Source organism: Notamacropus eugenii, chromosome 5, assembly GCF_028372415.1.
Source record: "Notamacropus eugenii isolate mMacEug1 chromosome 5, mMacEug1.pri_v2, whole genome shotgun sequence".
NCBI classification, from domain to species: Eukaryota; Metazoa; Chordata; class Mammalia; order Diprotodontia; family Macropodidae; genus Notamacropus; species Notamacropus eugenii.
The window spans coordinates 273,233,679-273,250,701 of record NC_092876.1 but is presented as its reverse complement, the minus strand read 5'-3'; the positions used below and the strand labels follow the sequence as shown (position 1 = coordinate 273,250,701).

Here is a 17,023-nt window from a genome sequence, read left to right as displayed (position 1 = left end):
CTCTTTTTTTTCATAATACTGTAATTCAAGTGAGGAAGATTCAACAATGTGTTCAAGAATCCACCTCAGGATCTTAAAGACAAGAAGGATTTATTTCTGGTTATTCTGAATCTGGCTACATTTGAAACCCTTCCTTCTTCTTCTTTTTTTTTTCCTAGGAACAAACTTATTCCTTTCCTGCATAGAAATTCTTTCTTTTGTGGTATCAGACTGCCAAGAGGCAGTCAAATGCTAAGTCAGATCTGACTTCAAATCTGACCTCAGAGATTTACTAGCTGTGTGGCCTCAGGGAAATTACTAAACATCTCTCTACCCCAGTTTTCCTATCTGTAAAACTGGGGATAACAGCGTCTACATTGCAGAGTTTTTATGAGGATCAAAAGAGAATATTTTTAAAGTATTTTAAAAAATGTAAAATATTTTAATCCCTCACCACTGGCCAACACTTTTACATTTTCACTGCAACCTAAATTAATCCTCCTCAAACAGGAAGCTCTTGATTCTGGGCATTTTCACTGGTTATTTCCCATGCTGACAATATTTGTCCTTTTCCACCTCCTGGTGTCCTTCAAATCCCACCTAAAAGTCTACCTTCTATGGGAAGCCTTTTGTAATTCCCCTCCATTCTAATGGTTCTCTGTATTGATGATTTCAAATTTATCAGGTACATGGTTTGTTTGTACATGCTTGTTTGCATGTTGTCTCTCTTATTAGACTGTGAGTTCTTTGAGAGCAGAGATTATCTTTTGCCTTTCTTTTTGTCTCTAGCACTTATCACAAAATGACTGGCACATAAAAAATCTTAGAAAAAAACCACAGTGTATTAAACATACACAATGTATGCATATATATGTATACATTTATAATGCATATTTGCATGTATAAAGAAATATATGCATGAATGTATATATATAATACATTATTGTATAGATGGACATAGATATGTGTGTGTGTATATTCCAAGCATACACATAGCTGTGTGTACACATGTATGTATATATGTATACACAGATGTGTGTATATATCTTCCCATCTGCTGACAACTGTTTCATCTCCTTATTTTTAGTGAAAATTTATATGAAGATTCTTCTTGAAAAATTTTATTTTATTTTACGTTAAAGATTTTAAATTTCAGAGGTTCATGAAGCAAAACACAGTGTCACGTAAAGGATAGAAAACTGACCTCAGAGTCAAAAAGGCATGGGTTCAAGTATTGACTCTGATATGAACTAGTTGTGTAATCCTGAACAAGTCATTTAGCAATCTCACTTCTCCACTGCCCCTTGGATGATTCTCTATTTCAGTTCTTTGGACACCGTAAAGTGCCAAGCCTAGAGGCCTGTATTGGGCTACCCGAGTCTTTCTTACCTGTCCCAGGTCTTCGGTTGGCCAAACCGGATAAACGTATGAGAGAAAGGACGTTCCAGAGTCAAACAGGGGTTGAGCTTTATTTCAGGGTATCGGTTACAAGAGCAGGGGGGTCTTCCTTAGGAGGAAGAGGGGGAGATTTCCTAAGGAGGCTAAGCTTAAGGGATTGGAAGTAGAAGTACAAGCGGGGAGAGAGGGGGAGGGGAGAGAGGAAAGAAAAGAAGCGGAGCCTTACTATCCTCTTTGGCTCCACACGTGCTAAGAGAGAGCTTTCTGGCTTCCTCAATCCTACTTAATCTTCAGCCACACAGTTTGCATCTCAATACCGTGCTGTTAGGTAACTAGGTGTGCTCCAATCCGGGACGACCTCGAGGGCAGGGAGACTCCACCCATCACGTATCTCCAGGGGAGAGGCGGAAATACCCAAGCTAGCCGAGCTAGCTCAGTCTGACCTTCTTGAACCCCTGCTGTTCATGGAGGGCCTCGTAAGACTCTAAGATTTAGAAGTCCCACTTTTACCTGCCCGAGACTGTCCACACGGAATTGAGCTTCCAATCCCAACATATCCCCTTCTTTTTTATGCGCAGAGCGCACCTGGCTCTAGAGCAAACAGTGGCTGGAGGCTGAGTGGATTAGGAAGGCCTTTAGCATATGAGTACCTTACAACAAGACTTCATTCACACAGAAATCTGCAGCTAGCACAACTGACAAAGGGAGGCATCAAATAAAACAAAGATGAAACTAAATGGCTGAGTTACAACAGGGGAAGTGCAATCAACTAATCCCAAAGCATATTTTAAGAGGAGCAGCTGGTGTAGGCGCCTTACATGTCACTACTCCCTTAATCTTGCAAATGGATCTATACAGGTGGAAAATTGGTCACCTCCTCCCCACCCAAGTGTCCTGGGTTTGTGATATCAAAGTCCTCATTCAGCTGGCGAAAAAAGGATGCCTAGATTGAAGCTGTCAGCAGCAGTGTCTGCAGTTGTGATGAGGGCTGCTTCCTCTCTGGGCAGCAAGGTTAAAGCTGTCAGCAGCAGGCTCAGGTGGTGTATGATCCTTCTCCGGGGTCTCTGGGCTCTCCGACATCGGTTCCCACTTACGGATCCTTCTAATGGGAATCCACGCATCACCTTTTCCTGTGGAGACACAAACATACCCTGGACCCCCTATTAGTATCTTAAAATGTCTAATAGCTGGAGTAGTATGTGAGCCTTTTGAGACAGCTGTATCAAGCTCTGATTGTATTAGGCCTCTTGATCTTAGCTCTGATTGTATTAGGCCTCTTAATCTTAGCTCTGATTGTATTAGGCGATCTCTATCTCCCCTTCTTTGTTTAGCGAGGATCGCCTTTAAGGTAAAGATGATAAGAATGCATAGCAGCTGTTTATTTTGGTATGGCTGCTGCCAGGTACTTACAAATGCTTGATTAACATCTGTAAGGAACCTGAACTTTACGGATTTTTTCTTTATAACAAACACAGGAGCATTCCAGGGTGCTAATTGCTCCTTAACCAGTAGTTGTAGTGCCTGGAGTTTTTCTGGAGTCAGGGGCCATTGCTCCACCCAAATCGGGGTGTCTGACTTCCAATTCAAGGGTGGGGACTCCAGTGCAACTGCAATGGCCCTTACTAAAAATTTGATAGCTTCATCCCGAGGCGGCTCATAATGTCCCTGCCCCAGATGTTAAAACTAAGTCCTGGAATCACCAACGGCCATACGGTCCCTTGGCGATCCTCTGCCTCCCACTTTACTGGGTGCATTGTCTCTAAGGTATTTTGGCACCCTCCTATTCCCCACACTGGTCTCTGGCTTTCTTTAAGCTTCCAGTGCCGGGGTACTGAGCGACCGCTAAGGCAGGTCCTATCCGCTCCAGTATGGAGCGTGCTATAAGGAGGCGCAGAGCGAAGTATATGCTCTCCTGCCTCGCCTATCCCATCAGCTAGATGGAGCTCCGAACCTATTTTTTCTTTATGCTCCTTAACTTTCTGCTTAACTTTCTGCTTGCCTGGGTCCTCCCCTCCCCTCTCTCCGCTTCCACTCCTATTCCAATCCCGCCCTGGCCTCTCCGGCCCTTCCTTAAAAAATTCTCGGAGGTCGTTTAACTCTATTGTGACCCCCGCCTCCCTTCCTTCCCTGTGAAGTGTCTCAGCCCAGACCTCCTGTTCCTCTGGCTTTATACTGGCAATTGATTCCTCATCCCTGCCCTTTTCCCAGGGGTTTGGGAAGCTTCTCTCCACTTTCTCTCCTTCCGAATCTAGGATTCGGGACTCGCTTCTTTCACAGCCCCTTCCGGGTGTACCCCAAAAGCACCCAGGATTATCTACGCTCCCAATCCCTGTTGGGGCGCCAACTGCCAGGCCTAGAGGCCTGTATTGGGCTACCCGAGTCTTTCTTACCTGTCCCAGGTCTTCGGTTGGCCAAACCGGATAAACGTATGAGAGAAAGGACGTTCCAGAGTCAAACAGGGGTTGAGCTTTATTTCAGGGTATCGGTTACAAGAGCAGGGGGGTCTTCCTTAGGAGGAAGAGGGGGAGATTTCCTAAGGAGGCTAAGCTTAAGGGATTGGAAGTAGAAGTACAAGCGGGGAGAGAGGGGGAGGGGAGAGAGGAAAGAAAAGAAGCGGAGCCCTACTATCCTCTTTGGCTCCACACGTGCTAAGAGAGAGCTTTCTGGCTTCCTCAATCTTACTTAATCTTCAGTCACACAGTTTGCATCTCAATACCGTGCTGTTAGGTAACTAGGTGTGCTCCAATCCGGGACGACCTCGAGGGCAGGGAGACTCCACCCATCACGTATCTCCAGGGGAGAGGTGGAAATACCCGAGCTAGCCGAGCTAGCTCAGTCTGACCTTCTCGAACCCCCACTGTTCATGGAGGGCCTTGTAAGACTCTAAGATTTAGAAGTCCCACTTTTACCTGCCCGAGACTGTCCACACGAAATTGAGCTTCCAATCCCAATAGTAAAGTCCCATGACTGGCAGCCATACAACATTACTGGAAGACTATAAATATTTCAAAGATAGGCTTTCATTTGTGGGAGAAACTTGAGGACATTAAAAATGCAATTTCTCAATGGCAGTCTATTCTACCTTCCTCTTCTTGTTCAATAGGTCCATCTAAATGCCCATTTGAAGTGTCTAAGATGAATATAGTGGTGGCCAAGTGCTATAGGCTGTTCTTCCCATTTCATGCTGTAGTTTGAGCAATAGACATTTTTAGGTAGTTTTTTTTTTTTGTCCTGTGTAAGTAGGTAGACTACATAGCCCACAGCAATGAAACCGAAAATCTTTTGAAGTACTGAAATTTGAGACATGACATAACACCTTATTTGTATAAATATGCTCATTGGGCCTTTCCATACACTTCTTCATAGGGTGTCTCTTTTACTTCTTCTACTTTTCCTTTCCATGTGTATTTCTCCCATTCCCCCTACTCTTACTATGTGCATCCTTTGCCATATTTCTTTATTTTTGTGTCATATTTCTTTCCCTTTGACCCTTTCCATTACTTATGTTTCTTTCTCTTTTCTTCTTTTTTCCCTCTCCTTTCCAACTTTTTCATAGAAAGACCTAAAAATCATCTAGTGAGTTCTCTCTGCCAGTTACATAAATGAAGTAACAGTGGATGATATGCCCAAAGTCACACAAAAGTTAGTTATGTCACTTGAAGCTCCATTCCTCTTTGTTACTGTTTTCTCTCCCACTCCCTTACACCTACCATGTGCTTCCACAGTCGCTCCTTCATTGTGGTACTAATTCTCTGCCTTTTACTCTTTTTTAAACTGCCTTCAAGGATTCAAGAGACAGTCAAACGTTACATAAAAGTTATCTGAATGGGGAGGAGGAAGAAACAAAGAATTTACTAATATCAATGAAGAATCTAAATATAAGATAATGCTAAAGAAATATAGTTTTATTATTTTCAAGTACACTGAATAACACTGCTGACAGAGGGAGAGGAACACAATGTTAGTCAAAATAGGAGTCTTTAGTGGTCACCTATTCAAACCTCAATCTGATGCAGGAATCCTTTTTTTAGCATCCCTAAAAGTCTTCAGTGCTGGGGAACTTTTAGTGCCCATTTTAATAGCCTATTCCGGTGCTAGACAGTTCTAATAATTAGGGAGTTTTTCCTTATTTTGTTTCCACATAAACTTCCATACATTGCTCTTAGTTTTGCCTTCTGAGACCAAGAAGACCATTTCTCTTTCTCCATAGTAGAATCTGAAGACAAAAATCCTATCACCTACCCTCTCACAACCCTTCTCTAAGTTAAACATCTCTGAATCTTTTAATTCATCTTCATATCATATTATTTAGAGTTCTCTCAATATCTTTGTCCATCTCCTCTAGATGGGTTGCAGCTGATTAATATTTTTTCCAAAATGTAGTTTGAGAACAGAGCATTTTAAGTGCTATAATAGATAAGCCTACTTATTTGAACACATTCACTATTCGACTGTATTCTCACTGAAAGCCTTCATTCTTAGACGTGATTACGCTAACATGAGTAAATTTTCATTGTTTTCTATGAAACAGTACTTTCCTATCCTATGAATGCCTCATAGTAATAGAGTTTACCTATAACAAAACTCGTTGTGACAGATTCCCTATAGTTGTATAACAATTGCTGCCTTTGGTTCTCTGGCAGACACTTTACACAAAGATATGCTTGTCTGTGTACTTTTTTTATTATAATTATGACTAGAGGGAAAAAATGTTGAGCTATTTATAGATTTTTGCCCTAACATAAATTCTCTTTCCTTGACTTTCTGATGTTTCTCAATCCTTCATCCCTACTTTAGCCTTAATCATCCCATTTATCATCCCAGCAAATCCAAAACAGACTTTCAAACACAAATATATCAAAGAACTTGAAGAAGAAAAGTGATGGTGCCAGCGCTATCCTCCTCTTTCTGAACTTAAAACACATCTTCTGACTTCTCACAGGAGAAAAGTAGGTTTTTGGGTTTAGTCTATGTATCCCAAATTTTGGAAATTCATTCATTCATTCATTCATTCATTCATTCATTCACTCATTCATTCCTTTATTCATTCATTCATGTATTCAACCAATAATTATTTGAGGAACACTAAAAGTATGCTAGCAAATGACTAGTTTTCTGAAAAAAAATTATGCACACAGCACACTTCTAAATTTAATTTGAAGTACTAACATTTTTGTCACAGCTATGTTAAGAAATAAAAAAACCCCTCCTGATTTGTAGTATTTGCTAATTTCAGAAGTGTAAATGTTCACACTGAAAATTTTACAAACTACTCTCACAAGATGGTTTGAGCTGGCTCCAGTACATACCTACTGAACATTGTAGTTAATCCATTCTGTGACAGGTGCCGCAAGTTACACAAGGGAAATATATCAAATAGTTTCTGATGTCAATGAACGTATGATCTAGTTAATGAAACAAGGCATGCACATATTAAATATTTAAATTATAATACAAGGCAATATTTGCTTAAGTGAAGACATCAATATTAAAGTCATTGGTTAACCTTTATGGAATATCTATACAGTGAGAAGCAGAATGGAAAAAAGAGGAAATAGTTAACATATCTGGATATATATTTATGGAATAAATATAGAGAGAACAGAGGCTATGGTACATAAGGGTAAGGAATTCCTATTGAGTGGAAAGATTATATAGATAAGTATAAAGGAAAGAAAATCAAATGAAAGAGGAAAGATGAACAATCTCTGTTCTTCCTGTTTCTCTTTTTTCATCTGGGTTGATTTGGGAAAAGTATTTTGTAAACAATAAAGTTCAATAAGAAAATGAGAGATAGGAAGACAAATTCATAGCAAGAGGAAAATTAAAACAGGGGATGGTGGGGAATAAGGAGCTATTTTCAGCTCTAGTTAAGTCAATCCTATAGATAGCTATTTCTCCTATATATATATGTAGTCATTTGTGTGTGTATATTTTGGGGGTGTCGTTTGCCAGTCACTTACCCCATCCTCTCCTTCAGAGAACTTTCAATTAGCTTGATAGACTGAGATTTGGAATAAGTACACTGACATTTGTATTTGTCTTTTCCAATATTTTCCCAAACTCTACCCTGTTACAACTTTTTTTACTTCCCCCAAATTTTCCTTTCTTTTTCCTTTATGGATTACATTCTCTTCTTTTGCTACTTTCTTTTTTCCCCTTCAGCGTTGAAAAAAATAAATCTCTATTAATACTTTACATTTTTAAGAAGACATGATGTGGAAATAAGTTGGTTATCTTTCATCATCCTTAATCAACAAATTCAATTCCTTTATTTTCTTAATGTGAATTTCCTTCTTGAGAAACAGTACAGTATCATGGAGAGAGATTAGGATAACAATTTAGGAAAATTTGTCTTTGTATTCTATTCTGATGCTTATTTTCCTAGGTCAGTCACTTTCTCTCTCTCTCTCTCTCTCTCTTTCTTCCTTCTTCTTTCTCTCTCTCCCCCTCTTTATCTTTCTGGAACTGAATTTCTTCTATGTAGGAAACTCTGAGTGAGAAACTTCTATACTAATACAGATAATCAACTTAGAGTCTTAGAGATTTTCCTAGGGGGCACTGAGAGGTTGAGTAACTTACCTAAGGACCCACAGCCAATATATGGCAAAAGTAAATCTTGGCCTCAAATTTCTTATCTCTGGGGTCAGTTTCACATCCATTTTTGGTACACCATCTCTTACTTTTACCAATGAGAAAATTCCTGTTGTCCTCTATGGGATGGTAGACCTATTATTTCAGACTTAACAGTCGTGCCTGGTATAGGGACATCTGCCAGCCTGTGGGAAAGTTGGTTTTGGCTGTTCACTTTTTTCAACAACAGAGGAGAAAGATAAATGTCTGGAAGAATTAGCTCACTAAATGTTAATTGGTGTTGCTTTTTACCTTTTAGCAAATTCTGCTGGAGCAGGGTCAGTCTTACATTCTATATCTGCTCTATTAGAAAGTATTCTGAACCCAGCTAGAGGAGAATTAGGAGGAGGAAAAAATGTTGAAAAATATTCCTAACTCCTTACTCAGCTTTGGATGCAACCATTTCCCCACCAATAGTTTCATCTTTCTCCTAGGCTCACTCATGATTCCTCATGGTCTCTGATGCCTGTGATATTTTCAGATCAAGGACTGATGGAAGGTTGATGTGAAGGCATAAGATTTAGAGTGGGAAGAAGCCTTAGAGATCAGTCATCTTTTCTGAACTTCTCCTGTAAAAGATGACAAAAACTAGGCCCATAGAGGAAAAATGACTTTCCTTATTATATAGAAAAACCCAGATCCACTGAAAAAAACATTCTGTGCTGTTTTGAGTCTACCATAGTGGCTGTTTCCAAGTGGAGACAGTCAATGTCTCCACACAAGTCCATTAGTCCTAATACTGATATATTTGGAGTCCCATGGTCAGAACATGCTACTAGCTTTTCTCATGGAACTTCATCACCTAGTACCCATATAAAAGTTACATAATGCTTTGAACCCCAGAAATACTGATGCCAAGAAGGTTCTATCAGCAAAGATACAAGATTATCACTAAGTTTTCTGTGCCTATGGGAAACCTGTGGCAGGTTCCTACCCCTGGTTTAGAGATTATAGAATAAATAAAGATGGAGAAACCATAGAGAGCATCTTCTACAAAAATTACATTTTATGGTAATAGACATAAATCTAGAGACATAGTGATTTTCCTCAGGTCACAGCTGGGCCTGGAGCAGATCTGCTCACTCCCATCTTGATGCCATTTCCATTGTACCATATCACTGGTCAGTTGCTATATTGGAAGGGTCATGGATATGGGTTATAGTAAACATCATGGGGGTGGACTAACAGCAGGTGACTCTCTAGACCCGTGGCACAGAAGTCTTCTCAGAGCCCGTTTCACTTCCTTATTCCTCAAGGTGTAAATGAAGGGATTGAGCATAGGGGTGATAATGGTGTAAAAGACAGCTGGGGCTCCTATCCCTGCCCCATTGGAGTGTGGCTGAATATAGATACATATGGGGGGCATATAGTAGAGGAATACCACTATAAGGTGTGCTGTGCAGGTAGAAAAGGCACGATGGCGGCCATCTGCAGTACGAATCCTCAGCACAGATGCCACAATGAAAACATAGGAGAAGATGATGAGTAAGAGACAGCCTGCAGCAACAATGCCAATGTTTGTCAGCATGACCAGCTCATTGAGGGCAGTCTCTGTACAAGCCAGCTTCAGGACAGGGGGGATGTCACAGAAGAAGTAGGCAATGTGGGAAGGTCCACAATAGGGCAGGTGGAAGGTGAGGGAGGTGTGAATAGTAGAGTGTATGGCACCAGTGGCCCAAGTAGCCCCTGCCAACCCCACACACACCTTCTGACTCATGACGACTGGGTATCGCAATGGCTGACTGATGGCCAAATATCGGTCATAGGCCATGACAGTATAGAGGAAACACTCAGTACTGGCAAGGAAGTGGAAGGAATAGAGCTGTATGGCACAGCCCCCAAAGGATATCACCTTTCCTTCTGCAGTTAAGAGCCCTTCCAGGACCTTGGGCACAGTCACTGTGGACAGGCAAGCATCCAGGAAGGACAGGTGGCCCAGAAAGTGGTACATGGGAGAGTGGAGGTGAGGGTCCAAGCCCACTGTCAGCAGGATGAAAAAGTTCCCCACCACAGTGATGGTGTAGATGAAGAAGAAGAGGAAGAAGAAAAATATGGGGTGGTCTGATGTATTTGCCAACCCCTCCAGAATGAAGTGGGTCACCAGTGTTTGGTTTGACCACTCTGTCTCCATTGTCCCCTGACTGATAATGACAACTGAGTTATTGCATCCCCTTTGACTGCTTTGATGTATTCCCTTACCCTTTCCCCAGTGCCCAGAATAGCTTTGCTCTGTCAATTTTAACTCTTCTCATAAAATCCTGATAACACTTCAAATGTTACCTGCTCCATGAACAGGCAACTTTTGCTTCCTCCCTTTTGTTCCCCCATTTCCTCTTAGAAACCAGCTTCCCTTTCGGACTTTACATTGAGCTTTCTTCTGTCCTTCTCTGGTGCCCTTAGCATGTATTTTATGTCATAATTATTTGTGTGTGTGTGTGTGTGTGTGTGTGTGTGTGTGATCCTTCTATTGGCCTGTAAATTCCATGATAGAAGGGATCACATTTTTTTCTCCCTTGAGTGCCTAGAAACGCCACTTTTCACATATAGGTACTATGTATGAATCAAGCTAATTTCTATCACTTTTTTTTTAACTTCTGATAGACAATTTAGAGGTACTTTATCACTCCTGGCAAATGATAATTCATTGAGTACTAATATAGCGCCCTTGTTCCCTAGTCAAAGTTCTCAGAAGGGACAGAAGACAGGTTACCTGGAAGGTGTCAGTGGTCACTAACATTTTGCTATTCTTTCTTCTTCCTGCCTCACTCACTCTCTTAGTGTTGAGAATGTTCTATGTGAGCCATTCCAATGTCAGTATTAGATGCTGAGTTGAGTTTCCCACTCAGAGAGAGCCAGAATGCCTAGGAGGTACTGCAAGTCAGTTCTTTGTAGCTTTCCAATGGAGCTGGCTCTCTTCTAGGTGCTGTTGACCTTCCTTTTCATGTACATTTCTTCACTAAGTCAGTGAGCAGTGTTTTATGCTTAATGTACTGCCTAGGGGATATCAATCAGCCTCTTGAGAAGCTTTGGGTGGAGCTTGGACAAGATATCTCCTAGGTATTTGTAGTCCAGATTTTAACTCATTATTATGAAGAGGAATTCATGCTATGCCAGACCATATGGAGATTATCAGGCAACTATACACACGAACATTGAGTGTAACAAGGAGATCTTTTGAGGGTTGACTGAATAATCATCACAAAAATTATTGCAGTTCATCTCAATCCTTTCACATAAATTCCAATAAACTGACTTTCTATAATCTTCAGCTTTCTTAATATCTCTAGCTGACATTCTCTTAATTGCTAAGACTTGAAATGAATCATCTTTGATTCTTTCTTTTTCCTTGCGAGCTATATTAAATATATATGTATATATGTGTGTGTGTGTGTGTGTACATATCACTCACTGAGTCAGTCACCCATTCTTTTATTCAAAACAAATATTTATTTAATGCTTATTGTATATAAAACACTGGATTTAGAATTGAGAAGTCTACAAAGAGAAATAAGACAGAATCAAGACACATTTATGACTTGGTACTGTTAAGGCCAAATTGATATGATTCAAAGTGGAATGTAATAAGAAAAATGTAAAAGTTCTTTGAGAGTTTAGAAGAAAGGGAGATTATTTCTAGTCGGAAGAATTAAGGAAGATTCCATTCAGGTGGTGGCATTTGAGCTGGGCCTTGAAGGGTGGCTAAAGTTTCAGCAAGTAGAGATAGGATGGGGTTCCATGGAATTATAGTTATTCCTTCCACACTGTGGGGGTTAGAGCTGTAGCATTCCTGAGATCAAGAAAGTCTATATAAAATTTTTAGGCCCTCCCTTTGCACTAGAGAAGGAGTCTGAATTTTTTTCTTTTTCTTTTATGGGGTGTTTAGAGTACTATACATCTATTTTACGCATTTCTGAGTTTCTAAACTGTTTCCGTGTCATCTTCTGTCCTTTGAGTGGTATTTGTGACTTCCACAAATTCCCTGAAAATGGCCACTTCATTTCTCATGCTGACCCACAATATATCAAAACCATGATGGGAAAATTTGTCATGTAGAAGGAATAATGTATAGAATATTATAACCACAAGAAACCTTGGAAGTCATCTAGTCCAAGCTCTTCACTTTGCAGATGACAAAGCAAAGATGTGGCTTATCAAAAGGAACGAGGCTATTTAGCAGCAGAGTTAGGATTATACCCTGGAATGACTGGCTCCCAGTCTGAGCTCTTTCCACTATACCATATTGCCTTTCAAAAGGGAACCAATGTGGTTCAGTGTAAAGGCCGCAAGTTCTAGAGTCAGAGAACACAGGTTCAAATCTTATCAACATTTACAATCAATGGGGACATTGACAAATAATCTCAATGGGCTTCAATTTCCACATCGCAAAAAAAAAGGATTGGAATAGATGGGTTCTGTGGTCCTTTCCATCTTTATATCATTGATCTTGTGAACAGAGTAAGCAGATATGATCAGGGAACAGCAAGTTATCCAACTTGCTTAGATGATGAAAAATACAAACACTAATATTAACATATTTGTGTAGCACTTCAAGACTTACAGATCACCTTCATCACTATAGTCCTATGAATTAAGTAAAGCAGATATAATTGTTCATGTTACCAATGAGGAAACTAAGTGTTAGAGAGGGCAAATGACTTGTTCATCATCTCACAATTTGCAACTGTCAGTGAGAGGATTTAAACTGAGGTCTTATTTTTTTGTCCAATGCTCTTTTCAGTACACTATATAATGTAAGATAAAGTTTAAAAAAAGCTAGGCAGAAAGTAGAATGATGAAGATTTTTGAACAATATGTTAAAGAATTTTGCTTTGATTTAATGGGTCACAGGGAATGATCCAGGGCTTGTGAACAGGTAAATTCTATGGTCTAATTTATTGTGAAAGTTAATCTGATTGTAGTATGTAGGATGGATTACAATGGGAAACAGTGGTAGGTTGGGAGGCCAGTTAGAGAGTTGTTGCAATAGCCCAGCGGAGAGGAAACTACAGCCTGGTGTTGGCAGTGGAAGTAGATGGGAAGGATAGATTTGAGGCATCTTTGAATGTAGGACCAATAATATTTCAAATCTGATTTTATGGGGAAAAATAAAGAAGGTGGATGATTCAAAGTTGACTCCTACATAGAATGAATGTGATGGGAAAGAAAACTCAGTGTTTCAGGATTTATGGGAATACAATATAGTAGCTTACCATTCTCTCTTCTTTCCCAAGCATCATCCTCATTCCACTGCCCCCAACCCTCTAATGAAGTGGTTCATGTTCATCTCCTTTGGATTTTTTCTGAACTGATTCTTGAGCGATGGAATAAAGTTCTATTTCCAAATATAGATACCTTGAGTAAAGTCCAATATGAGTAAAACAGACTTAAGGAGTTTCAGAACTTGGGGACACCTTGCTGATTATCTAGTTCATCTAGTCTTTAACTTTTTTGGTGTCATGCACCCCTTTAGCAGTCTTATGAAGTAAATGGACCCCAACTCAAATAATGCTTTGCTGTCTACATTCATAATTAAGGAGAAGCAATATTTTAGTTGGAAGTTGGTGGAAATACACATGTAGTTTGCTTCTTATCCAGGTTCAGAAACTTGGAAATCTTTCTATGGATCCATTGAACCCCCTTGGCATTTACTTTTAATAATCTTTTGGCTAAATACCTTAGGAAAAAGACAAATAGCCCTTGCTTCCCCTGCATTCCTAAGCCACCAGCTTCCTTCTTCAAACTCTCAGGAGTTATATTCTTATAGATTGTAAAAGAGAAGTACCTTGTGATCTGGGCAACTATGGATAGGATAGGAGAGTTTCTATTTCCCAACTCAAACACTGTTGAGCAACAAGGGTCAAGTAACCCAACCCTGTGTAAAACTGATTATTCCTTAGCTAACTGTTGTCTGCCAAGACTGCCAAGAAACAAGAAAACAGAAGAGATATCAGCAACATGTGTCAGAGATTGGTATTACTCTCTGTGTAAGAGAATTAGCTTCCTTCGGTTCTTGCCATCTTATTACAATATTTCCCATTTCAGAGTGATATGTTTATATGGCCACTGAGTATTGTCTTGACATTTCAGTTACAGACACAGACAGGGACACATCTATTCTATCATCTGGAAACCTCTAAGATAAACACAGCAGATATGACCTTAGATTTTCAGTTTGTCATCTGAAATCCCTTTGGCCATATCTTTATCCTTCAATACATTTGTTAGGATATGCACATTGGTGCAAGGGCTCTATTTTCACTTCTCTGGTGAGCTGGCAGATTTACTTCACAACTTCCCTGCAAGGGGCACATATGGCAAACCCAGAAGAACAGCTGAAACAGACTCTCACTTGAGGAATCACTTGGGGAATATTATCCTTTCAGCTAATTCCTTGCTCTAGTTCTACCTATGCTACTACATATACGAATTGATAGTCCAAGTGAATCCTACACCACATGTACTTTCCCTATGTATTTATATCACATGCTGGGGAAGAAGGTTAATAATATTGATCATACTTATGGCTGAAAAATGGCACAATGAATTGCAAAATATTTTGTATGTGAGGGTAATAGTTAAAGATTGTACTGTAAAAGGCTGTAACAAATAGGAATATTTCTTTGTGAAAGACTGTATGTACATATTTTTCTCTCTTTGCAGGACACCTTTTTCATGCAGCAAATTTGAGATATACAGGAGGGATGTGCTACGTTTGAGGCTACTCTCGTGCTATGTTAGATGTGCTATTGATCTTTCTGAGTTCAAATCTGGCCTCAGATATGACTAGCTGTGTGACCCTGGACAAGTCATTTAACCCTGTTTACTTCATTTTTCTCATCTGTAAAATGAGCTGAACTGGAGAAGTAAATGGCAAACCACTCAATATCTTCGGCAAAAAAACTCCAAATGGGGACCCCAAAGAGTTGGACACAACTGAAATGACTGAACACCAGCAAAATAATCCTACTCACTCCTTCCCCACATATGCATGTAATAGGGATAATTGTAGAGTCTGACATACAGGTTTCAAAAATCAATTCCCCATATACAGGATGGGGAAGATATACCTATACACATAGTATAATGCAACAGACAAAAATGCTAATTTAATTTCAGGCTGGTTTAATATATAGATCATATTCTGAATAAGGGAGATGATAGCCCTGGTCCTGTATTATGCCCTAGTGAGACTGCCTGGTAAGGGAATAAGGATAATAAAGTGGCTCAAACCATGTGCCATAGGAAGATCATTTGAAAGAATTGGGAATGTTTAATGTAATGAAGAGAAAACTTGAATTATATTCCAATATTTTTCTAAATTCTGATCATTCAAATTCAGGTTAGATGAGATAAAAGTATATCATATTTGTGCATATTATGTACGTTTCAATATTGGACCAAATTCCTGCTGCTGCTTAGGGCACTCATGAACTCCTAACTATTATTTCTGCATTACTATATTCCTGTATTGCTCAAAGATTGCAAAAGAGTTGACCAAATTGTCTTCATTCCTCATACTATGGTGATTGTATTAAGGAATGCTGAGTGGTGAAAAACATACTTGGAATAATTTCTCTGAATAACCGATGAATTTGTTTGTCTTTTGCCTTTTTTTCTGTGCTTCTTTCAATTATTCCAAAGCCAGAATTTAATATGATTTTAATATTCCCCAAAACTTAAATAAATAAAATAATCCTGTCAAAAATAAATTCTGATCATCCATCAAAGACTAGTTCAAGTGTAATTTTCATCTCTTCTGTGAATGTGTCTTATAATCCTCTAGCCCTAATTCATGTATCACATTTATGTACTGCTCTGATACTTACTGTATGTTAGCAATTAAATATGTACTGCTTTATATGGTAATCTGATTGCTTTTCTTATCTATAAGCTTGCTTCTTTCAAAAGACTATAAGTTTGTTGAAGACATGAATTATGACATCTTTGTGTGTTTGTATAATTCTGGGCACATGAGGTATTTGAACAATCATCTTAGATGTGTACTGAATACTGTAGCATCCTTTTAAAATTTCCTTTTATTCCTCCAGCTCTGTTGTACTGTTCACAGAAAATGTATGCAGGCAGCACACATTTGTTCTCAGAAACTTTTCATCCCGTTCTGAGCAACTTTTCCCCACCTCCAACAAGTTCTTGACATTGGAACACATGAGGGGTTAGAGAGTTTGAGGACAGAGTGACTTTAAAGAGGCTTGTGCTACCATGTTTGTATATGAAGCCATTTGCAGGAACCTCTTTCATTCTCTGTCTCCTATAGTCTGGGAGTAGGCATACTAGACACATACCCTAGAAGCTAGTTAGCAAGGACTCCTTGTAATGTGTCTCTCTCTCAAACTTTAGTATCTCCAAATCATATTTTTTCACAGATTACTGAGCACATGCCTGTTTTCATGTTTCTTTGTTTATTCATTACACATACTCATCCTAAGATGTAGAAGGCAATTCTAATCATTCCTGGTTAGGGAAGGAGTTGGTGCCTTTGACTTACTTCCCATGACTTCATAAAGTAGAGTAGCTACAATTAGCCCAGAAAACTATATGTTTCAGTCTCATTATATGTTTTTGCTCCTAGCTGGGGTGTACCTTTCATGGATCTGACAGGGAGTCCTAGAGATCCTTGAGTGACTTTTTATTTTCCCACTTAACTGAAAAACTCCAGAAACCTCTGTCTTTTTCAAATTTAGATGGAATATTAAGCTAAGCAGGCTCCTTGGGAGAAAAAAGATTCTCTTAGTAGATGCATTTTTACTCATTTCTAATTGTTTTCTTAGCAAAGTACTCTGCTTGTTTGATCTGTTGTGTTTTCATTGGAACTACAATGAAGATGAGGTACATAGTCTCTGTTTTACAGAGTTTTACACAGGGCTCCTCTTCAGGACCTCTATGGTCCTCTATCTGTGTAGCTATCTCTCCTTCATCTGAGAAATTCTTCCCATGTTGGTGTTTTGCCTTCCTTGGTTTGCAGTTTTTCTTAAATCTACCTTGATTGGTGGGG

The 17,023-nt window shown here is 39.4% G+C and overlaps 1 protein-coding gene across 1 annotated transcript; it reads right to left on the bottom strand.

The window, feature by feature from the left end:
* Positions 1–9,178: 9,178 nt before the first annotated feature.
* On the bottom strand, positions 9,179–10,141 carry LOC140509175 (olfactory receptor 10S1-like). The gene has a single exon (XM_072617006.1). The coding sequence runs from the start codon at positions 10,139–10,141 to the stop codon at positions 9,179–9,181; it is 963 nt and encodes a 320-aa protein (XP_072473107.1).
* Between the last annotated feature and the right edge of the window lie 6,882 nt (positions 10,142–17,023).

Bases quoted from the DNA above. Each gene is read 5' to 3' on its own strand.
- LOC140509175 (XM_072617006.1), bottom strand. From the start codon at position 10,141: ATGGAGACAGAGTGGTCAAACCAAACACTGGTGACCCACTTCATTCTG.